The 27,139-nt window shown below is 35.1% G+C and overlaps 1 protein-coding gene across 5 annotated transcripts in view; it reads left to right on the plus strand.

Moving 5' to 3' along the window:
- The first annotated feature begins 5,887 nt into the window (after positions 1 to 5,887).
- The window catches only part of LOC133874537 (uncharacterized), a 33,543-nt gene continuing 12,291 nt past the window's right edge, over positions 5,888 to 27,139 (plus strand). Inside the window, exons 1-4 of one of the 5 annotated variants that reach the window (XM_062312384.1) lie at positions 5,912 to 6,033; positions 15,374 to 15,576; positions 23,457 to 23,666; positions 23,962 to 24,012. In XM_062312384.1, coding sequence (XP_062168368.1) covers positions 23,490 to 23,666; positions 23,962 to 24,012 — 228 coding nt within the window. In that variant the 5' untranslated portion in view covers positions 5,912 to 6,033; positions 15,374 to 15,576; positions 23,457 to 23,489. Of the gene's footprint in view, positions 6,034 to 7,457; positions 7,480 to 15,373; positions 15,577 to 15,805; positions 15,862 to 21,951; positions 22,188 to 23,456; positions 23,667 to 23,961; positions 24,013 to 27,139 lie in introns of those variants that run through there. The other 4 variants (XM_062312383.1, XM_062312387.1, XM_062312386.1 and 1 more) reach the window with 4 other exon arrangements.

The raw sequence follows: 27,139 nt of genomic DNA on the forward strand, positions 1-27,139 counted from the left end.
AGTGAATGTAGGTCTCCATTCGTCTTCTGTGAATTCACACATAAATGTATCATGTCCACATTCATTACAGTATGTGCAATATTCTAAACGTTCTGTGCCATCAGAATCTAATGCAATACTTTCATCTATAATTTCCTTAGGATTTATGTCTATCTGACTCCACCACTTCTCATTCTGGTAAATATATTTGCTTTGACGAAGAAGTTGTTCCCAAATTCCTAAAGCAGAAATATCTTCTCCAAAAATGATAATTATATCATTTTTAGCTAAGACTTTTCTTATTGGAGATAATTCTTGGACATCATTTATCATGAATTTTTTCTTAAAGGTTCGCCATGAATTTATAATTCCTAATGGATCATCCAATTTAAGAGGAATCCTTCCCATTCTTTATTCTGCAACTAGATCACTATCAAATGGGTTAATTAGGATGCAATGCTGAGCCGATTTGACTTCCATATAATTCTCTGGATCAAATTTTGGAACTGTACTCCAAATTCTCAAGATTGTAGACTGATTAACACTCATACCCAGATGCCTTTTCTGTAGATTATTTTGTATATTTTTTACAGTATTACGGACTATGGGGAGAAAGTCACGTAATTCTTTAATATGCTTGATAGGATAATAGGATAAAAATCCTTCTCAAAAAAGCTGTGCTCCTAATTCAGTGTTTCCTATCTCATAAAGTTCCCAGTCTCCATTCATGCGCTGCTTGGATATTCCATAATCTTTTTCAGGAATGTAAATTAATCTAGGAAAGCAACAATGAGGTTCAAAGACTCCAAGAGTCTTTTTGCCATAGACTTCCTTATACTCTTTATCTTCTCCATTGGTGATTAACATCATTCTCTGAATCCATCTATCAAAATATTCAGTATATGAAGGATTATGAAAAATAAGGTTTTGGATTTCGCTAGGAAGGTCAAGAACCTTTCGTCGGACTTTTCCCATTTCCTTAGGACTAATTATTTGGATTTGGTAGATCTCAGTGGGAGATCGAGCCCGATTAATGATCTTTGCCGCTGGCTGATCATTAGGAGAAGCAATGGATTGTAGCAAAATCTCATTGCAGATTAAATGATACTTAAGGGCTTTCATGGATTTTTCATGAAGATTTCTGTGTCTTTTAATGAAAGCTTGAGTTAAATTATCTAGTAGTATCTTAATATGAATAGGATAATTGGTGGGATTATCTCCCAAAAATTTGGCAGAAGTTTGAAGAACTTCTTCCAGGATGATACTATTAGTATGATTCAGATTAAGAAACTCAATCCGTTGAGGAATTTTCTGTTGAATTTCTGCTGGAAATTCTTCATACTCATTCACCTTAGCCTTTGCTTTCTCCGCTGGAGTGAGGTGCTTAGGATTTTAAATTTTTCTAGGTGTCATTATTCCTGATATAAAGAACATGTCAATCTGCAAAGTTAAGTACTTGCCATTTAAATTGCTAGTCATATTTTTTGAGAAGATTAAGACATCATCTATGATAGGAAAATTGGTAAAAGGGATACAATTTTCATTCATGATTTTTAAAAGGAACTGTAAAAGCAATTTTACCTTATAATGTACTATTATACATTCTTGGAAGTAAATCTTTTTTAAAAGGTTTCTGATCCATTTTAACTGCTCATTCAAAGGTCTATAATTAATGGCTGATTCTGGGATTCTTCTGGAAATAACATTAATTTCTTGGAATATGGAAATATTTTTCAATATGTTATTGTCCTTAGTTATTGGTGGTAAAATAAATTTGAATAAGATTTTCTTTCCCATAATTTCAGTACTAATTCCTTCTTCTGTTTTTGTAAAAGGATCAAGTAACGTTAGAAATTGATTTCCTAATATTATCCTAGAAGTAATATTTTTTTACTAAAATAAACGTAGTTTTAAAACATATTCCATCATTACAAATATTGGCATTAGGTATTTTATATTCTATATTTAATCTTGCTCCACTAGTTTGATGCAATTTTTCAGTTGTCTTTTCATAATATTTTGTAGGTATAGTTCTTTCTTGGATACAATTCATATCTGCGCCTAAATCTAATAAAGCTACTATTGTAATTTGGAATTCAACATTAATTATTAATGTTACTTCAACATACCATTTTTGAAAGATGATTTAGTCTATAAGATTAATGAATATATTATTATCTGCAGAATTTTGTTTGGTTTCATTATTTTCTTGGATCTCTTCGATTTTAATTTTATTATGAATCTCTTCGATTTTAATTTTATTATCATTTTGCAAGATTTTATTTATTTGTTGTTTTTCTGTTTTTGGTGTTATAATTTCTTGTATCAATTGTTCATTAGAGATTTTAAAATCAAGTTTTAATTCTTTTATTTCTTATTTTATATTATTTATTTCAAATTGTAAATCTTGAACTGTAGGAGGACGTTTTTCTTTTTTGAATTTATTAGAAACATCAGTAAAATTGTAATTTATGCTATCAGTAATTATTTTCTCTTTTTGACTAATTTGTGATAAATGTTTTATTTTTGTTTCTGGATCTTCAATCTAATCTATAAGTTCTAATATTATTCTTTCTTCTCTTGTTAAAGTATTTATTTCTTTTCTACAGGTACACATATTCTTATTTTTGCAGAAACAAAATCCTATTTCATTTTCTTCACTCGAATCAAAATATTCTTCTTGGGATGTAGTGTCATTATCATCAATTTATAATAATTCTTCAAATTATGTATCATATTCATATTCAGATTCAGATAATATATTTAAGAGTTGAGATTTTAATTTATCATCAATATTAAGTTCTTTAATTTTGTCTTTTATTTTGCAATTATTTTTATAATGACCAGTTTGACCACATTTATAACATACAGGTTGTTTCTTATTATGCTTAAATTTATTTGATTGAAAATTTTTAGAGTTTTTTGATCTATAATATTTCTTATATGATTTTATTTTCTTTTTTACGTTTATGCTTAGTAGATGGCGCTATCAAAGGGGGAAAAACCATATTGTTCACAAAAAAAATCCTAATTCTTGTTTGGCATATTTCATATCTTTTTTTAATTGACTTGTTAGTCTTAAATCATTACATAAATTTAATCCTATATGTTTTATTGCATTAATTTCTCTATAAGTAAGGCTTGTATAATCATTGTGGCCATCATTATTTAATTTTTCTCTAACTTTATGGGCAAAATATTTTGGTAATCGTCCTATAAATTTTTCTTTCCAATAAGGGGCTCTATTATCCGTTCTAACTAATACTCTTGAAAGAAAGACATCTTTATACCACCTAAAATCTGTTAAAGTAGGGCATTTTGGATGTTCTAAACTATCATAAATATTTTCTCTATATACTGCAGGATCTCCTACGAAATGTTTTGTAATTGCAAATATTAAAGTATTAACAGCATCTTCTATAGGTTGATTATGCTCATTTTCTATAACATTTTCAGCAATATCAGTTTTATAAGTTATTTTTAAATATAATCTTTGTTCTTCTGTTAAAGTATTATCCCACCATCTTTTAAATTGTCCTGTAAAACCTGTTATTAAACTACTTGCAACTTGATGGTCTGATCTTTAAGCACCTTTATAAACATTTGCTACCATCATCATTTCATGTAAAACATTCAAAATTCCATATTCTGATAAACCATCTACATTCCACTCATATAAGGCATCAACTGTGTAAACAACTCTTATCCCTAATTCTCTTTCTTCAAATTATATATCTAGAGGTGTGGGTTTGGGATACCAATTGCGAGTTATAGAAGTAGAAGTATGCGTTGCATATTTTCCTTTATAATTATTCCTAGGCATTTTTCCTTGATCATTTCCTGAAGTCATTCTATTTAGATCTAAATTTTTGATTTGAGACTGCAACTTATCTATGTAAGAATTTGTATCTACTTCTGTTTTCGTTTCTTCATGTGATTTTTTTATGGTTAAGATTTCTTTATTATGATTTGAGTTTAATGCATGATTTTTTATTTTTAAAGTATCTAATCATTTAGAAATTTCCTCTAATAATTCTGTATTGTCCTGTTTTAAAGAAAATTCTAAATTTGGAGGGGTTTCATATGGTATAAATAAAGGTCTTTTAGTTTCTTTTTCTTGATTTTTAATTGTTAATGGATTTATCTGATTTTCAATTATTTCTAATTTTTCGCCAAGAACTTTTATATATGTATTTGTAAAATTGTTATGTTGTATGATATTATCCATATTTTTATTATCATCACTAAGACTTGTTTTTTTAAGGGGAGAAACAACTAATTGAGATCCTCTATGTGTAAAGCTTATTTCATAAAGAGGGCATTCTTCATGAATAATTTCATTAGTTTGTAATTTTATCCAACTATTTTTAGCTCTATTGATAGTATTTACTTCTCTAGTGTCAATTTTGATATAATTATGTTCAAACCAATGGAAGAAATATATATATCTGTTCTCATTTCATTCATTTGATTATACCATTTAGTTCTTACATAATTTTGCTCTATTTGTGAAAACGTATTAAAAAACCATGTTCTCTTATGTTCATATTCGGGAGACATAAAATCTTTTCGTAACTTTTCTTTATTTATTTCATATTCTTGAGTTATCATCATAATTTGTGGATCTTCCATTTGAGATTGAGTTGGATAGTTTGGATGATTTATTTTATTATAAATTTTATTTATATCACTATAATTTTTAAGAGGATTATTTATTTCACTAATACTAGCTGCTGAGGCTATAGAATAAAAATGAGTATTTATAAATTTTCCCTTATTTATACCTTGTAGATTAGTTTCTAATTGGCTTAAACTATATTTAAGAGGGAAAACATGCTTGTTATTATTTCATTATATGAAGTGGAAGCTCTTGAGCCAGAAGCTCTTGAGCATGATTTTCTGTAAGGCTGAAAATTTAATAAAAGAAGTCTTCGATCAAGCCTGTGCCCTCCTCATAATGGTTACTGTACAAAGACGGGAATGGCGATTTGCCCATAACATAAAGCCTTCCTTCCGCTATTAGGTATGGCCCAGAGGTTGATGTTGCTTGATGAAAGAAAAAGAAACTTGTGTACACATCAGTGCTCTCGATCATTACTTAAGTAAATACTGAAGTGAATGAAAGTTGTAAAGTTGAAGAGGAAGGCTTCGGGATTAAGACAGATCTGGTAATGCTCTTACGCTATAGTACCATCTTTTGCTTGGGTAATATAATCTAAATCTGTTACATTATTATCTACTTTTGGTAATGGAACTAAATTTTCTAAAATCCACTTATTCGGTAAAGCTATATCATCCCAACAAATTTGTTTTAGTATACAACTTGTAGAATTTTGTGTTATATATATATATATATATTTTATACTGGAAGTAGTGAATTGTAATCTATGCCAATTTACCAACTAAATGGACTGATTTTGCATTTATAAAAATAATATACATATTATTTTTAATCCACCCTCTTGGGTTTTTTCTTCTTCTTCTTTTTTTTTTTTTTTTGTTTAAAAAATTGTTTTGTTTTTTATTTTAGTTTTATTAGAGAATAAGGGTATTATAAGAATATAATAAAAAAGTTTCATTTTTGATACACTTTGGTAATTTAATAGGTCACTTTACCACACTTGTTACTTCATAGGACTATTTTAAAAATGCTATTAGTTCATGGGGCTTTTTAATATTTTTCAAAAGGAAAAAAAATATATCCCAATTTTAAAAATCTTTGCCAAGCACACTGTAACACCTAATATTATCAACAGTCAAGAGTGGTTGATGAAATAAAGGACCTTCATCTAATGCCCACACACGTAATCTGTTGGCTCTTGGACTTTCACTTGCATGGAAGGTCGGGTTTTATGGGCTTTTAAGAATTTGAAGAGTTATTATTATTATTATTTTAAGAATGATTCCAAGGGTTATGATAAACCCATAGACACAATCAATTTATGTATTATATGTAATACCTTTGGAACGGCCTTACTCTGAGGAAGTTTAGAACAAGAAAATTACTTCGAATTGTGGATTTAAATAGCAGGCAGAGGAAGAACTTCATGACTAGTAAGAAAATTATTATCAATTATTTTGTTGTTATTATTGTAAATATTGATATCTTCTCCTGTCAGACTAATGCTAGAAGTCCCTTTTGTGACACTCTCGTGTTCCTAAAAAAATGAGGTGACTTTTAAAATCACCATTGGGCTTGTGATTGATCACTATTAAATTTTGATCAAATGATGATTTTAAAAGCCAACTCATTTTTGGAATGATACAAGAGTGACACAGCAGGGACTTATAGAATTACTCCTACTATCCTTATCAATGTTTTTGTTGTTTAATTCATTTTGGCTCGATATGAATTAAACATTATATTGACGGATTTGAGTTATAAGAAAAAGAAAACTGAGAGAGAGATTCAATCCGACAAATCACTTATGTAATGAATTTGACATAACACCTTAACCTAGTTATTTCAAATTATCATATTAGTAGGCCATAATTTTTTTCCCTATAAAATTGAAGTGTTCCGGTGATAGTGGGAATTGGTTGTTAGAATCAATGGCATGATCTAAGAAGATTGGTAAAATTGAAAAAAGAAAAGAAAAGGTACTTATTTTTTAATTTACATGGAGAATGAAGCACAATTATGTTATTTAATGATTATTGATAATTTAGTGAAAATCATGTAAGTGAATAAATTTGTTAGATTTAGTAGGAATTTATAATAGATGAGTAAATTGCTTAAATAAAAAATGTAAAGATAAAAAATTGACTCTCATATTATTTATAAATAATCTTTGTGAATTTCCTTGTAAATATAATAGAATCACATTTTTCTTTTAATTTTGGATTATTAGTTTTTGTTTGGATGAGTGAGTTTAATCCTAGGAAAAGGAGATGAGAATTTGGAATTTGTGATCTTAATTTTATAACTCATGATTTGCAACCCATAGTCCTAAGCATCGTTTGTTTCATATTCATATTAGATATCTCTTTTGTTCTCTTTGGCATGTTTAAGACATTTACTTCAAGCCCTGATTTTAAATGCAAGCCCATGCATGTCCTTAGGGTCACATATTGTAAATTCTCAAATTATGTGAATTTATATTTTTCTTTACATCGAATGGCTAGAAAAATATTATATATTAAAAAAGTGGCATGTTATGGAGGTAGCAAAAAAAAAAATTCATTCCAAAAGGTTTTTTCTTCATTTTTTAATAGACGCTTCTTCTTTAATAAACGAAAAGATAGTTTTTGGCTCAAAGCTTTTTTACGATATAAAGTGCAAGAACCTAATAAAAATATGCTTAATTCTAATTGGTAACATATCACATTTTTAATAGGTAGTATTTTCATTCCGTTTGATGCAAGAAACGGCTTGAATTCATATCATTTGAGAATCTACAATTTTTTTTTTTTTTTTGAAATTGTAGGGGATCCTTATCTTGCTCGTAGTTGAGGCTTAGATTGTTTTCCAACAAATGTGAAACATGGTGCAAAAAATGAGTAATTCTATTGTTCGCACCCATTTATCTTACCAGCTCTCGTAATGTGCTTATTTCAGTTACTAAATAAATTAAAATAAAAAAGAAAGCCACTTAAAACGCAACACATCAACCGATATAAAATATGTGTTATAAATAAGTTTGAAGAGTAGCATTATTCGTGTAAAATATACAAGGTAAGATGACTATATGTCCATCTCAAAAAAAAAAAACAAAAACAAAAACAAAAACAAAAAACAAAAAAGGGAGGTCGAATATAGGTCCAATGAAATTATGAAAATGACCCAATGATAGTGTGACCCTTAATGGTAGGATCTATGTAAGGCACAAGAGAATCAATCCTATCTATTGAACTAAATATGTGTTCAACTTGTAAGAATTATTATTTAGGCGTACTTTAGTCATCTTAAAGTAAATTATGTCTCAAACTATAAGAAAATGATTCCATGACTACCTAGTATAACACCCAGTGATGTCGTCTCATGATCCGCTCTCTCGTCAGAGCTTCTCTGAACTCTGTTTCACCTCCTTCCTTTTGTTTTTCTTCTCTCTTCTTTCTCCTGTCCTTTCTTGTCTTTCTAGCAATGGAGAATCTAGGTCACGAGATAGAAAACCTTATCAATCATATCAGTTCTTTAAGATGACCTAATCAGTCTCCCCTTCCGACTTTTTCGTCAGTTAGCTCTTTACCTTACCTTTCTCTTACTATTGTTGGGAAACTTATCTCTCTTAAACTTATCTCAAAGGCTACTATTAAATAAAATATTTTACTAGCTTGGTTTTTTCTTAAGTCTGTAACTACTGAAGATAAGGAAGATAACAAAATGGTCTTCACTTTTGAAGATGTTGATGATTTGTCTAGAGTTCTAGATAATTTCCAATGGAATATCAAGGGTAAACCATTTTTTCTGAAGTGTTGAGATAATGATGCTACTTTTGAAAATGTTTCACCACATGCGATTTTTGGGTGCAAGTTCATATGCTTTCGTTGGATTTGATGACAATAGAAATTGCTACTTCTATTGGTGAAAGTCTTGGTGTTCTATTGGCAGTGGATAATGCAAACAATGAGAAACCCAATAGGAAGAGTTTTTTGAGAATTCGGTATTGATTAATCTTCTTCAACCTTTAACTTTGGGTTTTACGCATTAACGTTCTACCAAACCTCCTGCATGGATTCAATACAAATATGAGCGTCTTTTTGATTATTGGTATACTTGCGGAAGGTTAGGTCACTTGTCTTTTGTTTGTCCTGTTCATTCGAAACCTCCTGATATGGGTAGGTATGGAGACATTCTGAAAGCTAGTCTTCCTAAAGCGACTAGGGTGGAGGTTTTGATGCCATTTAGTTTGCCCACAGTTTCATTGTCTTCTTCATGTAGACATGTATCTTTAAAAGTAGAGCCTTTTGGTTCAACTCAGTCGCGCTCCCCTGTGCGAACTCACCAACCCAACCTTACTTTGGTTAATCCCATATGCCAAGGTATCCTTCCACATTCCATCCACAAATATCTGTTTGTTTTGTCTTTTCCCTCCTTTTTGACTGTCTTGCCTTCTCAACCTTTTACGGCTACAATAAATGATGAAAATAAATATTGACTTCTAACAACCAAGTGTGTGTGTAACAAAAATATCTTTAAATACGGAAAATAAAAGGACAATATATTTGTTGACAAAGTAAAAACTCTGTGAAAAGAAAAACCACTCCGGGGCAGCCAAACCCAGGAACTCCACTATCCAAAAACAAAGGAAGTTACAAAGCACTCGTACTCACAAAACCTATTATAGCAGTCATACCTTTAACTATAACACGAAGCCCATCGTGAACGCTTCCCAACCAAGTCTCCTACCTAAAGGGATCTTTGATGGATTCCTTTACCTTATGGTCGACCCCTAAGATAGACTTCACACGAACTGTTGAGCACACCGGCAACGGCTTGAGAGCTAGTGGATCTTTAATTCTCCCTAAACACCCTCTCAAAGCTAAGATAATTCAATACCGAATTCTGTACAAAACACATGCCTAGAGGCCTCTATTTATAGGCTTTAGAAAATCTAATTCTACTCAAAATCAAAGTCCTCTGGGAGGGGTCCGGACGACAAGCAAAGGGCGTCCAAACGTTCAACTGTTTTCGTGTCTGAAAAGGAATTCTGAAAATTCTTGAATTTCTGGCGGGTGTCCAGACACTACTCTCTTTCCGTTCGGACGTTTCTAATGGCCGTCTAGACATTCAAGTTGTAGGATTTTTTCTTAGCTTTCCAACGACACCAATTTCGTCTCAATTCGATACTTGAGCAAAGAGTTATGATAAAAACACTAAGATGTGTGCAAAAATCTTCGTGGAAACTCGAAAAGAGTCTGAACGGTGTTGCCCTTCCGTTCGGACGGTTGCTGTTTCCCAATTCGTGTCTGAACATGAAATCCAATTTCTTCTCGGATTCTGAATAGCTTGACCTAGCGTCCAGACGGTGTTGTCCTAAGGTCCGGACGTTCTTCAACGTTGAAGCTTCTAGACAATGCAGGGCGTCCAGACGCCTTCAAAGGCCCGTCCGGACGGTTGCACAGGAACCGGTTGTTTTGACTTGAAAATTGCATGGAATCTTCATGGACATCTTCTTAGAAACTTGTGATCGTACACATGGCATGAAATGAGACACTGCCCATATTACTTGAAGACTCTGAATAGAACCGATAATCCTTTTAAAAAACAACCGTTACATAAAGTGTTTTTGTCAACCAGAATGTTGCCAATATAAAATACTAACAAATGAAAATTCCTCACTTGTCAACTTACCGCTGAATCGTCGGAGCCACGCCAATTCCTCTTTAATGCTCACGCATGCAGAGAAAACATAATCCTTCCACCTTGATCTCTCTACTAAAACGTGGCCCAAAGTTCCTCCTTCATCCTTTTTGTCTAGTTTGCCTAGCCCCATTCTTGACACTTCTAACTCATCTAGTTTGGTGGAAACCAATTTTTTTTGTTGTGCCAATTCTCTCCCCCACATGTCTTACTGCCTCTCCTAAAAATTTTCCTATTGTGTCTCCTTACTAAGCTCCATGTAAATTCCCTTTCTACCTTGATGGTAACTTGCATAAAAAAACTCTACCATCCTTATTCTAAACACAAGGGCATATTTTTCTCTTCTTCTCAACTAGATAGTCAACCTTTAAAGAAAGCTAGGATGGAATTTTCATCTTCCTTGTCCTTCACTTTCGTGGAAGAACCAAATGGTGAAGATCGGTTTTTCAATTATATTGATGGTGTTTCTTCAGCCGGGGTGGCGGGCTCAAAGCTGCCCCATCAACCTCAATGAAAGTTTTAGCTTGGAATTGTCGTGGGTTAGCTCGTGCTCCGACAAATTGTGCTTTGCGGGCTTTGATCAGGACGCATAGGCCTGATCTTCTCTTCTTGTCCGAAACTAAAGTTTTGTCTACTAGATTTCAATCATTTCTGTTTGCTATGGGTTTCTCAACTTGGTTGGAATTTCCTCCTGTATAGGATAAAGGTGAGATTTACTTGACTTACAAGGATGGTGTTGATATTGAGCCGGTTAGGATTGATTGTCACATGACTCACACCATTTCTTGCTTCGTGTACTAAAATCCCTCTAATTGCCCTTGGCTGCTCTCTTGTATTTATGCTCCTCATACTGCTCAGAGACGCTCTTTTTTGGTCTAATTTGGCATCCTTGGGTCACTCTTTTAGAGAAGCTTGGCTTTTTCTTGGTGATTTTAACTCGATGTTGTCTGCTTCGGAGAAGAGTGGTGGCTGAGATTTTGGCTCCTCGTCTCAAAATGACTTCATGGATTTTGTTTAGTCGAATGCTCTAGTGGATTTGGGTTTTTCCCAATTCTCTAATAAACCACTTCCATGCAACCATTTCAGATCACTGCCAAATTTTGTTGTCTACAATTGATACGCATCAAAATCTACCAAAACAATTTCGTTTTAAAGCCTTCTCGACACAGGATAAGTCCAGTCATGGGGTTGTTGTTGTTGCTTGGTTTGGTGAGGTGGGAGGTTCTCCAGCTTTGTCTTTAAGCGGAAAGTGGAAGAACACTAAATGTACATTGAAGTTCTAGAATCAGCATCATTTTGGACACATTCAGTCTCGAATCAAATCTTTAATGGTGGATATAGTTTGATTTAGTCTAGTCCCCATTCCCCTGTTAATGCTGATAGGGAGGTTTTTTTGTAAGAGGTGTTGCAAGAACAATTGCTGAGAGAGGAAGTGTTATGGAAGCAATAATCTCGCGAGTTATGGCTCACTTGCACTGACCTCAACACAAATTTTTTTTCATGCTTCTACAGCATGTCGTTGTAGGTATAATTCTCTCTCTAGTTTAAAAGGTCCTGATGGCAATAGGTGATGTGGTCTTTTGTTTACCAAAATATATCAATAATAATAATTACCACTCACAATTGGACGAATCCTTGTAGGATAGGGCTATATTGAGGGTGTCAAACCTCAAGACTGCGTAGGTGTTGTTATCAAGTTTTTCGAGATCAAATATAACTTAATTTAAAAGATGTTTGATTTGGTTTTTGTTTTCTAAAAATAAATACATAAAAGTAAAAAAAAAAAAAAAAAAACATAAAAATAAAGAAAGTTGTGATGAGAGAAAGAATATGAGATTGATTTCACCAATCACCACATAACAATGGTCAATCATAAATTAAAAAAAATAAAATTCTTACTAATGATATAGGGCTCGTCTCACTCGAATAGTTAAGAAATTACTTCTAAAGAATAAGTATAATCCATCTTCGGTTGGCACGGACCGTCCACCTAACCACTAAGATGCAGTACAACCCGTCTTCCATAGGTATAGATTAGCTATGTCTTTAATAGGATACACACAATCAATGGAAAAGTATGACCCATTTTCGGTTAGTACGAATTGTTTACCTAAATTACACTAAACTAGGGTGTAGTACAATCCATCTTCCCTAGGCATGGCCTATTTAACCCTCTTAATCATATGTCAATTAAAACCGTTGTATAACAATCATTCACATAATCACAGAAAATATGAAGGATTGAGTTCAATTAATATAAAAGACTTTCGAAGACAAGATAAGATATTCATAATGATTGACTATAAACATTAAGATCAATTCTCACAGTTATACAACCTTCATGCATATTGAAAATACCAAATTAAAATACAAATAAACCATTGTTACTTGGAAAGGGCTACATCAACACCCTATTACGAATTTAGCCGCTCATCGTGGTGCTGGGATGGCCTCCTGCCATGTTCTTCTCCTCTTCTGCTTGTTAAGCCTCTAAGAAGAATTTTTCATCTAAAGCTAAGCACATCTTCTCTTGAAGCTTAGAGGTCTATTTATAGAGATTAGGAGAGGCCTAAAAGTCCTAGGAATCCAAGAAAAATCGGAACTTAGTCTCTTAATCCAAATAGGAGATTGAAAATTCAATCCAAGTAGGAAAATGATTCCAAATTCGTCCAAATCTGTGGTCTTTTATTGTGTGGCTATTTTGGCATAGTAAACGTTTGAATTAGGAAAAATATATTTCTGACATATTTGTTTAATTTTTTATTATCTTTCAAATGCCACCAATTTCATTGAAATCTGAGATCTGAGCAGAAATTTATGATCCAAACACTAAGGCATGTGTAGAATCCAAATTTGAATCCAATCCGATTTTGACTCTTATGGGAGAAATTTCGATTTAATCATTCCCTTGATTTGATTAAGCCTAACCACATCATATAGGTCTTCTATTATGATTGATTAAGCTTAAACATATCTTCTAGGTCTTCTCAATGTGTGTTTTAAGCCCAAAATTAATGGAATTAATTGCATGTTTATTTAAAACCTGAAAACAATAAAACAATACAAAATCAAACAAATAACAATGCTAAGGAATTAACATATGCAAGTTAAGGAACTTAAATGTGCAACATTCAACGCTTATCAATAGGATATGTGTTAGAGATAATATTGGTTCATTTTTTATGGATCATTTTAGTTCTCAATTTTCCTCCACTCATCCAATTCTAGATAATCATCTATCTGAATTGGTGTAAAATGTTATTACTGAGGAAGAGAATATGGTTTTGTGCTTAATTTTTTATGAGAAAGATATTTTTTCAGCAATAACTAATCTTGGTCTTAATAAGGCCCTAGGCCCGAATGGTATGACAGGCCTTTTCCATAATTCCTATTGGCCAACTGTGAAATCAAGTGTGATTTGTTTTGTTCAATTGCTTTTTTAAGGGTGGTTTTATGCTCAAAGAGTTTAATCATACCAATATTGCTCTCATTCCTAAGGTTGATAATCCTTCTGTGGTTAATCATCTTAGACCAACTAGTCTCACCAACTTCAATTACAAGATTATTTCGAAACCTTGTCCTATAGGTTCAAACCTTTTTTACATAAGATAGTGTCTCCTGCCCAATATGTGATGTCCCACATCACCTGGGTATGGAAATGGGGATGTGCTTATATGTATATTCGCACATTTCTTTACACAACGCGTTTAAAACCGTGATGACCATGAACCTATAAGAACTCCGCAATTAAGTGTGTTTTTGCGAGAGTAGTATCTGGATGAGTGACCTCCTAGAAGTCTGATTCAGGGGAGCCAAAAACAAACAATATTGTATCGTTGGGGTGAATCGTTACAAATGGTATCAGAGCCATTGCCCAGCCTGAGATGGGGGGAACGTGCACAAGCCCATAAAGGTCGCTAGTGGGCACTCGCTTAGACGCCAAGAATGGGGTGATCCCATGAGGGTCACTAGCGGGGACGCTGGGTCCCAAGAGGGGTTGATTTTGATGTACCACATCGCTTGGGTATGGAAATGAGAATGTGCTTATATGTATATTTGCATCATTCTTGACACAACACATTTTAAAGCCGTGAAAGCCATAAACCTATTAAAACTTCGCAGTTAAGCATGTTTTTACGAGAGTAGTATTAGGATGGGTAACCTCCTACCAAGTCTGATTCGAGGGAACCAAAAGCGGACAATGTTGTGTCGTTGGGGTGGGTCGTTACACAATATATCTTTCTCAAAGGTAGATCCATCCACGACAATACTATCTTAACTCATGAGCTTTTTCATTCTATGAAGCAGAAAAAGGGCAATGCTGGTTTAATGACGTTGAAACTAAATATAGAGAAAGCTTTTGATTCCATGAAATGTGAGTTTCTTCTTAACATTCTTTCTTTGGTTAGGTTTCATTCCACTTGGATACAGTGGATTAAGCAATGTATTACTACCACTTCTTTTTCAATTCTCCTTGATGGTGCTCCCTTTGGTAATTTTGTTCCTTCTCATGGTTTAAGGCAAGGAGATCCACTTTCTCCTTTCCTTTTCATTTTGGGGTCCAAATTATTTCTAGGTTGATTTTGAACGGAGGGACCTTAGGTTCCATGGTATCAAGATGACTAATTTGTATCCTTTTATCTCGCATCTTTTATTTGCAGATGATGTTATAATTTTCTCCTGTGCCAATGCTCATGAAGCTAATACGATTCTTAATTGTCTCTCCACTTATTCAAGATGGTCCAATCAATGCATTAACAGGGAGAAATTTGTTATCTTCTTTAGTAAGAATTGTAGGCCTGCTTCTAAAGCCTTTATTAATGGTATTCTTCACTTACCTCCTATCCTATCTAGAGCTAAGTATTTGGGTATCCCTTTGTTTATGGGTCATAAAAAGAATGATATTTTTATGGAGCTTAAAGATAAGATTCTTGCTAAAATTTATGGGTGGAAATCTAAACTTCTTTCACAAGCTGCTAGGACTACTCTTTAGAAATCAGTAGCTAATGCGATCCCCACTTATGTTATGTCTCTTTTTCTCTTGCCGAAATCATTGTGTTCTATTATTAATGCTGGCTTGTGGAAATTCAGGTGTGATTTTCCCCAAGATAAAAAGCATAACCTTTCCTTTTTGGCATGGGACAATATTTGCTAGCCTAAGGCTTTGGGAGGACTTGGTTTTCGCACTGTGGAGCTTCTAAACAATTCTTTATTGGCAAGGGTGGGTTGGAAGATGGTCTCTAATCCACCTCTTCTTTGGGTGGATGCTCTTAGGGCTAAGTATCTCAAAAATGGTATCTCTTTTCTTAATGTCCCAATTAATCCTTTGTCCTCTTGGCTTTGGAAAAGATTGCTGAAGAATAGAATGATCGTTAAAAAATGTGCTTGTATTTCCATTTCTAATGGGGGTGAATGTTGATATTTGGGATATGCCTTTGATTCCTTTGATGTCGGATTTTAAACCTAGGCCGAATGCTAACTTGGTTGCCTTACTTCCTTTATGTGTGGCAGATTTAATCCTTCATGGTGTTAGGGTGTGGAACAAGATGCTTTTGGAGGATCTTTTTGACTCTCCTTCAGTTGAGTGCATCCTTAGCATATATCTGTCCCCAATCTCTTGCTTTTTGATAAATGGATTTGGACTCCCTCTACTTCTGGTATCTTTTCAGTGAAATTAGCTCGTGAAGTTTCTCTATCCTCTAGTGGGCATGTTTCTCTCCTTTCATCAAAAGCTTGGCATAAGCTTTGGGGGTTGAAAATCCAAGCTAGGCTCAAACATCTTCTTTTGAAGGTTGCTTGGGATAGTCTTCTCTCACAGGGTAACATTGGTTGTTTTGTTCCTTCGGTGGATATTGATGCTTGGGTTTCAAGAGACTTTGACTAATATCTTTTTAGATTGTGATTTGGCTAGAATTCTTTGGAGATCCTCTTCTTGGCCACTCATCACTTTGGGTTTCTCTGCCAGACCTATTTCAAATTGGATCCTTGCTATTTTATTTTCTGTTGAGATGTTGGCCATTCCCAAGCAAGTAGCTAGGAAATTCCAACTTTATGCTTCTCTAACATTGGATCTAATTTGGTTCTCTAGAGATAAAATTGATTCGTGAAGATGTGCAACCTGCTCATCCCAAGATTATCAAGCAACGGTCTTCTACCCTAGGTCTTCCTCTGGAAGCTTGGCATGATGCCTCTCCCCCTTCCCTTTGGGCTCCTCCTCAGTCAGGATGTATTACATGGAACTTTGATGTGGCAGTGAGAGACTCTTTTGTTGTTGCTGCTACTGTTGTCATTAGTGAATACTCAGTTAATATTATTTTGGCTGCTAGCTACTTAGAGGCTGAATGTCATAGATGCTCTTATAGGGGAAGCTACTGCTGCTTTACCTGCTTCTTGGCTGGCCAAATCCTCTGGTTTTGATCATTTTGTGTTGGAGGATGATGCTCTTTTAGTGGTACTAGCGATCAACTCTCATTCTCTTTTCTCTTCTTATAACTTTTCTAGTATTATTTTTGATATTAGTTTAGATTTATCTTCCTTTCAAAGTTGGAATACTTTGAAAGTGTCTCGTTGTACAAATTTTTGTGCACATGAAAGCTAAGTGTGTTGCTTCCCATCTTGTATTTGGAAGCATTCCCATAAGTTCTCTCATTCTCTCTTCCATCTGGATCAAGAGTGGGAAAGACTCTCCCTTGTAGCCAATTTTCCTACTCAATTAAAAAAAAAAAAAAAAAGTTATAACACCTAGTGACTACGCATGATTTTGTGGCCGATAAAATTTAATATATTAAAATTAATCAACATTTAATTGAACACCTGCATATTACTTTAACACAAAATTAAGTTAATTGTAGAGAAAATATGATAAATATTAAAATTTTCAATATTTTGGGAAAACTATACTTAATTTTCTCAAATTTATACTAAAATTGCAATGTTCTCCAAACTTTAAAAAGTTACAATTGATCCCCAAACTACTTACCATTTTCACTTAATCTCATCCGTTAATATCTTTTTATTAAGTTCAACAAAAAATAGTTTACATGTGATACATGTGATCCATAATGATTGTTGGTACAGTTTTTGGTACGGCGTGAACTCCACGTTCTTCGATGTTCTTCACACTCACAGGATCACTGCAAAACAACTAAAATTAAGAGACCCTTTCGAGGGTCTCACTTTGATGCTTAAGTCAATCTCTGAGAGAAAAGTATGTTTAATGCATAAAATAATCAGTCTGTCATTTATACCTAGGGTATGAACCTATTTATAGGCGAAGAAGTGGAGTCAAATCTGAATTAGGTTTACTACTTAAATTAGGAGTGTCTGGAGTTTGATTTGGTCTGAGAGTCCTATTTCCATTCAACTGGGAGTTTGATTGTTGAACAAATTCTTCAATGAGTCCTTATTGGACACGGATTGGGACTACTACCAAATTCTCCTTGGAGTATGATTATACCTAACAATTACCCCCCCCCCCCCCAATTTCTTTATTTGAGGCATGCTCGGATAATGAGAATTTTATGTTTCGGGAAATCCGAGCCTTGGCTTGTTTCGAGGCTTTGAACAATCTTTAGCTTCCTACCTTCGAATGTCTCGAGTTTAATTGCTGCACTTCCTGAGGACATCGGGTGTGTGATCACACTTGAGACACTTTATATCCTGATGGATACCAACTTACCCCCATGCCTTTGAATTCCGAGGGTTGTACTCCTTAGTGAATTTTGTTGAGAATATCTTTTGGTGCGATGCCTTTGTGGTTTTTAAAAACCTGAAACCTAAAAAATTGCAAACCCGAGGGTTAAATTCGACCCCCCATGCCTTCTTGTTTTTCCTTAGGGTTTCTCCCTATCCCCGGGGATGGCCTATGCCTCCAAAAAACCTGCAAACCCGAAACCTACAAACCGGGAGTTACCTGAAAATCAAAGGTTGTCTCCCTTCATCCTAAGCTGGCTCTATGCCTTTTGAAAACCAGCTAACTGCAAACTGGGAGTTACTTGACAATCGAGGGTTGTCTCCCTTGTTTTCTCTGCAAGGTTGTCTCGCTGGATTTGCCTTAGGGTTTTCTCTCTTCCTTGTTTTCTCTGCAGGGTTGTCTCCCTGGATTTGCCTTAGGGTGTTTTCCCATCCTTATTTTCTTTGCAAGGTTGTCTCCTTGGATTTACCTTAGGGTTTTCTCCCATACTTATTTTTTCTGCAAGGTTGTCTCCTTAGATTTGCCTTAGGGTTTTAATCCCGCCTCCTTTATGTAAAAGAAGTGACATCAACTGGTTCCGGGTCTAGAGAGTGGGAACCCTATGATGCTTAAGTCAGCCCTATTCTTTTATTCAAAATATACATACTCCCAAAATCTAGGGAATCTTATGTCTTTATTATAATAAATCTAAGTTTAAAAAATAATAACCTAGTTCTTTGAAAACATAAATGCGGAAAATAAGAGTCTCACCCGGTTCTCTATGTCGTGGACTCCTGCTTTAGTCTTTTCTTCTCTCTATATCCTCCCGGGGATCATTCTCTCAATCCATTTCATCTAGTTGAGGACGGTCTCATGGATAATAATCTTGAGGCTGCTAGTCCCGAGGCTGCTGGTCTCGGGGCTAGTAGTCTTGACGACTCTGGGACCTGTTATTTCGTGGCTGATTTCTTTGCTCTCCCAAAAACCGAACCAGCTTGCCATGTTCTATGATTAACAACCTTAGGGCTATGCATCCCTCGGTGTAATGACCTGCTTGTTCATGAAAATCACAATATTTGCCTTCATTCTTGTAAGGAGGATTACCTGGTATCTTTGGTGGTCGATGAAACTCCGGATTTCTTCTCATCTCTATGAGGACTTCTGATATCCTGGCATTGAGAGGCATAAAGTCATAGTCCTTGAGCTTCTTTGCCAGCTTATGCTCTTCCCCATCAACTTTTCTAAACTCTTTCATTTTCTTTTTTGGGATTATCTCTAGAGGTAGCATCGAAGTGGCCATATAGCCTTCAAAGTCTCTTCTTGATTGCTGAATTCTTTTACCTTATCCATCAGGCCTTGCAGGGTCTTTGGTTGCTTCCCGGTCCACTTTTTCATTTGAGGCTCCTCAGGGAAATGCCATGATAGAGGGCAACGAAAAATCATATCCTCGGTTGGATCTTCAACCGCCATCTTCTCTAGGTTGAACTGGGCCATAAACTCCTTAAGAGTTTCATTGTTGCGCTAATGCAATTTTAATAAGTATCCCGAGGGCTTCTTCCGTTTCCACAAAGCCAGAAACTCCATCAAGAATATCTTGCATAACTATTTGAACTTATCAATAGAATTCGGAGGCAGCTTTCTGAACCAGTTCCGGGCATTCATAGAGAGATAAGAGGGAAGGCCCGGCACGCCACTTCATCGGGTGCCCTGTGAAGATCTAGATGAGCTCAAAAATTTTCCAAGTGATGAAGAGGATTCCCGTCTCCAGCATAACTCAGGATCTGAGGGACCTTGAACTTCTCGGGTAGCCGGTAGTTTGCTACCCGTCTGGTGAAGGGTGAGCCAGTACCTAATAAGAGCTTGTCCACCACTATGGATTTTCCTTTGTCATTCCTTTCCATCTCCATGTACGTGTACCTTCTCTTAAACTCAACAACAATTCTGCTTAGATCTCCTGCATCTTTCCGTCGGTCTCCATGACGGTTGGCCCTTCCGTTCCTTTGTTCCTGGTGATTATCCTCCCATAAATTATCTTCTTGGTGATCTTCCTGCTGAAGATCCTCCTCTCGATGATCATGGTCGTTGGTATGGCTGTTACGCTCTTCTTCTTCTTCATGCTCATCTCAATTCACCTCGGGATTAGATTGTCCCAGAATTTTAAACAGCAACTCTGCATTCTACTGTGTTATGGCTTCAGTCTGGGCTTCTAATGCTGCTATGCGATCTTGGTCTCCACCACCTGGAGGAGGGAACGGTGGAGGCTATGGATTGTTCTGAACTCCTGGATTCAGGTTGGGTTGAATAACTGGCTCTGGTCAGACTCTACCCTGCCGATTGACTTGGCTTCCAAAACGTGTGTTCATCACCATGAAGGATTTTTTTTATTTTTTATTTTATTATTATGAGAAACGAATAATCGTTCTCACAGACGGTGCCAAACTGTTGGTATGGTGTGAACTGCATGTTCTTTGATGTTATTCACGCACACATGATCACTGCAGGGGTCTCATTCTGATGCCTAAGTTAGTCTCTGAGAGAAAAGTATACTTAATGCATAAAATAATTAATCTATCATTTATACCTGGGGTATGAGCCTATTTATAAGCAAAGAAGTGGAGTCAAACCTGAATTAGGTTTACTACTCTCACTTAAACTAAGAGTGACTGGAGTTTGATTTGATTTGATTTAAGAGTCCTATTCCTATTCAACTGGGAGTTTGACTGTTGACCAGATTCTTCAATGAATCTTTATTGGACCCGGATTAGGACTACTATCTAATTCTACTTGCAATAAAATTATTCCCAACAATGATAATGATGCCTTTGTATTAGTCGTGAGTCTCCATAGTTGGAGGAGTTTTTATTTATTTATTTTAATCTAAAGGCATAATTGTATAAAAACACTGGTGATGGAGATAAAAATGGACATTTTATGTTCATAAAAGAAATGAACATTTTATGCTATATGATGCATTTGCTGTCCAAGTCTATCAGAAAATCTAATGGCGGATTGAGTAGTTTAGGGGTCGATGTAAAATAATTTTCGTCATAAAATATTTTCAACAAAAAAAAGATTTTTTCGAAAATATTTTATGGCGTTTGGCTTGTACGAAAAAATTCCTAACGGCAAAAAATGGAATCCAACAACTATTGCCAGAATCTGACAACATTCGGTCGCTGTCGTCAGAATCTGGCCGGACTCCAGCTGTATTGGCCGGAATCCGGCTGGTTTAGGTAGATTTAGCCAGACTCCGGCTGTATTGGTTGGAATCCAACCAAAATTGGCCGGAATCTGGTTGTCGGAATCCGGTGACAGTGGCTGGAAGGCGTCGGATTCCGGCAGACCTTTCCAGATTTCGGTGCCGATCGGTGCCGAAATCTGGTGATGGTCGACTGTGTCGTTTAAAAAATGGTCAACTCCTTCTGCCGTTCGGGAAAAATTATTTATGCTTTTAATTTCCGAAATTAACTAAACATTGTTTGTCAAACAGAAATTATTTTCCCGTTGACTATTATTTTCGCCTTCACCAAACATCGAAAAATGTCGAAATTATTTTTTAAAAACCATTTTATGCCAAAACAAACGAAGCATAAAAGGAAAATGAATGAACTTTTTTGTCATTCTTTTATCATTATTCGCTGATATGACATTGTTAATTTACTATTGATTTTTTTAATTAAGATTAATCTAGAGAAAAATTGACAATGCCACGTTAATAAAGAATGATCGAAAAAAAAAAAAAAAAAAAGGGAAAAAGGAAAATTGTAGAAGACGTCTAGAAGGAAAATATGCAGTACACCGTTATCCACATCCTTACTTTAAAAAGAAAAAAGAAAAAAAAGAAAAAAGTGGTCCTTACACCTAAGACTAGACAGCGTGGCGAGCCAAGCGTCACCCTCTGACAACCTTTGCGACCAACCATTTTTACAGACATTCCCGGCAACAATGGTCCACCGTCGGTCTTCCCCCTGTTGCCCCATACAATGCCCATTGAATTCATTTCCTTTTCTTTGCTTTCCTTACCCATGGGTTTTCATTTCTCCACAACCAGGGCCCGCGTGGAACCTGTTTCCTCCTACCCATTGCATTTGCACCCGTTCTGATAATCTCCTCTCTCTCTATCTCCCTCTACATTGTTGTATATTGCATCTTTGTATCTGGGCGTTGTTCTTTTCTGGGTTCCAGCGTTTTGGCATTATCAGAATGATTGAAATCACTTTGTATCACTTTCAGGTTGGTTTTATCTGTGATTCTTGTGTTATTTGCATTGGTGCATATTCATGAGCCTATAGAGTGGCTTCATTTGTGTGCCGTATGTGTTTCTTTATGAATGTATGCCTTCTGGGTTTAGTGCGTTGATATTTTTGTGTGTGATGAAAACATGTTGTATTAGTTTGGGTCAGATATATCATATATTTGTGATTTTGTGTTATCGTCAATATTATGGGACGGAGGTGTTTGATTTAGTTTTCAGAATTCAGTGTTAGGGATGAGGGATTGAATGAATGGCATGGCTGCGTTTGAGAACTGGGTCTAATTTGAAATGTGGATTCTGTGAAACTCGAAAGTCCTGCTTTTTTGTTGTGGTGGGATTGGGTGTATGGAATTTAGAGTGAATTACAAATATGTTGGTACACAATGCAACTGGGTTGGGATTTGGGGCCTCTGCAACGAAGAAGAGGAGACTTGATTGATTCATCTCATGTACTTCTAAATGCACATATATATATATATATTCTTTCTAGAAGAGGGTGCGCTTGTGGGTACTTATTTGCTAATTTGAGATGTGATTCTTTTCTTACCTGTATTGTGCTTTCGATCCTAAAGCAAGTGAATGGTTGCTGTATCTTTCTGCAAAATGGCTGTCTGGGTTTGTCGATTCAATTTTGGGATTACAGAAGAAATTCCTTCTGTTACATGACACGTCCTGATTATGTTGTCTTTTATCTGTTTTCTATTTTCTCCAGAGTGTCGTTGGTATCAAAAGAATGAGATAAAAAAAAAATAAAAAATAAAGGTAGAATTTCTCTTGAAAATGATTTATTTTTTATCCATAACCTTTACTTTTTTTTTTTTTTGGTAACTAAATAAAGCTTAAGGCAATTTAATGAGTAAGCATGTATTCATTGCTGACGGTCGTGAATTTGGAGCTGTTATGTGCTTCTACATCTCTGGAAATTCAGAGGTACTAATACGATCCAATGGTAGAAAGACAACACTCATCCTTAGCTTTCTAAAGCATCCGTTTAAGAGTTCCCTTTTGGTGGGAAAGAACTTTAAGTGCCACTTACAAATGAGCACCTAATTGGAAGCTCCAGACTTGTATTAGTAGCTATTAACTTATTTTTAGAGACGTGGACTTTGAAGGAATTGTAGTCTAGAGTTTTTTTTTGCTTGAATAAACTTCTTCCACCTACATTTATGTACACACACAAATATATAATACACTTTGTTGTTACTTGATGCATTACTGCTGACAGAAATCAATCTTGTTGTTGTCAGATTCTATAGGAAAGATTCTGTGGTATTGCTAGGATGGCTGTCAGCTTCAGATATTGGGATGATTGCATTGACCCCTCTGACATGGAAGCAATGTGGAGAATTCCTGAAGTGAGCACTGAATGGTTAGATGCTGGGGAGTCTAGAGAACAGAGAGTTCACCTATCACGAGATCCAGATGGACAGCCTTATTTGACACAGACCGAGATGAAGGTAAATCAAATTTCTTCTTTTGTGGAGGAAATCATAATAGCTGTTAGTGGTCATTAAAAGTAATGAATGTTTTATGGTAACTGCTTTTCATGCTTTTAGATTTGACTCAGTTCAAAAATTTGGTTTGTTGTCAGCTTGATTTCATTTGACATGATATTTCTTCAATGTTCAGAAAAAAAAAAAAGTGATGTCAGAAATCATTTTTTATTTTCTTGATTTTGATAGAGATACGTGTAGATGTGTCATTAATATTTGTTATTTATTTTTTAACTTGCATCATATGGTGTTTTTCCAGGCTGTGGCTGAGATTGTTGTCAGCAGGCATTTTGATTCACGGATAGATCTTGTATGTCTTCTTTTCAATGAAATATATCTCCTACATCTACACTCTTTCTATTTTTCAGGAATATGTATCTATTAGATTGCCCTTATAAAGAGTTTCTTCCTTTTAAATCCTAAATTATCAGTGAGACCTGAATGTCTTCTAAACATTTTGTTGTCTAAAAACATTATTTGGATCTTTGAATTCACATCTATCCTTGCTTCTTTAGAAGAAAAGCACCAATATATATATATTTTTTTTTAATGAGTAGAAAACCACCAATATTTAGAGTGAAAACACAATGGAATATGGTTTCAGGATTGATTAAACCAAACTGGATTATGAAGCCATGAATAATGGTCAACTGATTAAGCCAGGGCAGTTTTTTGGAAAGGCAGATACAAACTCATGTATGGTGTGTATGATTTTACACATAATTAGATTAGTTGATTAAAAACATATCAAGTCACATAGTCAGATCAGTTGATGAATAACATATCAAGTTTCAAAACAAGGATCTGGTAATCTACCCTCACATAGTGCATGCCTTTATCTAGAAACTAGAGTAACTGATTTAAAACATCTGTCTAGAACTACCATTTTAAGCAGCTGTCTAGAACTACCTGTGCTCTAAAAACTAGAAGAGTAGTGCACTAGTTCGCTTGTTTCTTTAGGGTTGATGTTTTCCTGCTGTCTAATGTTGCTGGAAGCTCAACTTTATTCTGTTATTATCACCTGTAGTCCTCTATTGTTATGAGGTAACTTCAATTGATGTCGGAATGCTTGGATATGCTACAATTTGTTCATAATGTGAATTTAATAGCTGCCAATAGACCTCTTCTCTTCATTTTCAAATTTTCTGCTCTTTTGAGGTGCATTAATGTTTTTCAATAGTATTATTTGTTCAGCCAACGATGAATAAAGTAGAAAAGAAGAACGGAAATATAGAAGAAGAAAACTCTTTATTCGATCATGTTATTCCCCATGCTTACATGGGTTTAAATAAGAGAGAATACAAACTTCTTATGGAAAGAAAATACTAGGAGATTACAATAAAATAAAATTAGAGAATAAAATAGTTTCCATCTTCAACATTCCCCCCCTCAAGCTGAGGCAGAGATGTCTTGCATGTCCAGCTTGCATAAGACTGAGTGAAGAACACTACTAGATTTTCCTTTCGTCATGATATCCACAAGTTGTTCTCCTTTCTACACATATGGTGTGCAGATGATACCTGCTCGGGGTTTCTTTTTAATAAAGTGTTGATCAATTTCAACATGCTTGGTTCGATTATGTTGGACTAGATTGTGAGCAATATTAATTGTTGCTTTATTGTCACAATACAGCCTCATAGAATCCTTGGAATCAAAACCAAGCTCTTTCAAAAGTATCTTCAACCATAATAGTTCACACACTCCACGAGCCATGGCTCTAAATTCAGCTTACGCATTGGATTTGACAACCACTAATTGTTTCTTGCTTCGCCATGTATCCAAATTACCTCCCACAAATGTACAATATCCTGACATGGATTGTAGATCCATAATTGAGCCAGCCCAATCTGCTATTGTATAGGCTTCAAGTTTTAAATAATCATGACGAGAAAACAACAGTCCCTTACCTGGTGAGGATTTTAAGCAGCGAAGAATCCGGTAAGTTGCTTCCATATGAGGATCTCATGGAGAATGCATAAATTGACTCACCATACTCACAACATATGAAATGTTTGGGCGGGTGTGAGATAAATAAATCATTCGGCCAACCAATTGCTAATATCTACCTTTATCCACCAAAGGAATCTCATTAGTTTCTCCTAGTTTATCATTCACCTCCATTGGATTATCATCGGCTTTATATCCGAGCAATCCTATTTCCTTGAGAAGGTCAATGATATATTTTTGTTGGGAGATAAATATACCATGCTTTGGCCTTGCTACCTCAATGCCGAGAAAGTACTTCAAACTGCCAAAGTCTTTTATTTCAAACTCATTGGCAAGAGAGTGTTTTAAGTTCCGTATTTTCTCATCATCATTTCCCGTTACTACAATATCATCAACATACACAATCAAAGTTGATATCTTTCCTTGAGTGGAATGCTTGGTAAAAAGTGTATAATCAGATTAACTCTGCTTGTAATTGAATCTCTACATAGCTTGAGAAAACCGCTCGAACCATTCTCTTAGAAATTGTTTTAGGCCATACAAAGCCTTCTTTAGTTTGCACACTTTTCCTATAGAGGATGAATCTTCAAGTCCAGGAGGAACTTCCATGTATCACTCTAGTCCCACATTAAAAAGATGAGGAGTAGCCCACATAGAGTGGGTGGTTTATAAAGATAGTCATGAGTGTTAAGTCCCACATTGTTTAGTTATTAGGTGAAATTGGTCTTTATAAGGGATTCTAGGAAAGCTTCAAATTAACTAGTCATTTTGGGATGATAGTGCAAATGTGGCTAGCACTTTTCCCAGGGTCGTTACAATACTTCTTTTAGATTTCCATGAAGAAATGCATTTTTCACATCAAATTGGTGGAGAGGCCAATCCAAGTTTGCTGCTATAGAAAGTAGAACTCCAATTGAGTTCATCTTTGCTACTGGAGCAAATGTTTCCTCATTGTCAATCTCATAGGTTTGTGTAAAACCTTTTGTAACTAGTCTGGCCTTGTATCGGTCCACATAATCATCGGCTTTATGCTTGATAGTGAATACCCACTTACATCCAACAACCTTCTTCTCATTAGGCAATTTAACAAGATCCCAAGTCTTGTTTTTGTGAAGGGCTTTCGTCTTTCTTGCATCGCTATCCTCTACTTTGGATCACTAAGTGCCTTCTGTAAATTTCTAGGACTAGACATAGATGACAATTTTTCCATAAAGGACTGATAGGATGGTGAAAGGTGCTCATAGGAAACAAAATCAGATAATGGGATGGTGAGTACAGGACCTAACCCACTTTGTGTTGTGTAATAGGTAGATTCATTTCATTGACCACAAGTATTATAGGATTCGTATTAGGGATAGAAGTTGTATTACCTGAGTCAGGATAAGATGTTTGGCATGTAGCATCAAGGGATAGTCTTACTTTTCTGGGGTCTGGAGTAAACTCTCAACTTTTCCACATGCGGCGCTACATGTGACTTATCAGTTGGTTCA

This window comes from Alnus glutinosa, chromosome 8 (assembly GCF_958979055.1).
Source record: "Alnus glutinosa chromosome 8, dhAlnGlut1.1, whole genome shotgun sequence".
NCBI lineage: Eukaryota > Viridiplantae > Streptophyta > Magnoliopsida > Fagales > Betulaceae > Alnus > Alnus glutinosa.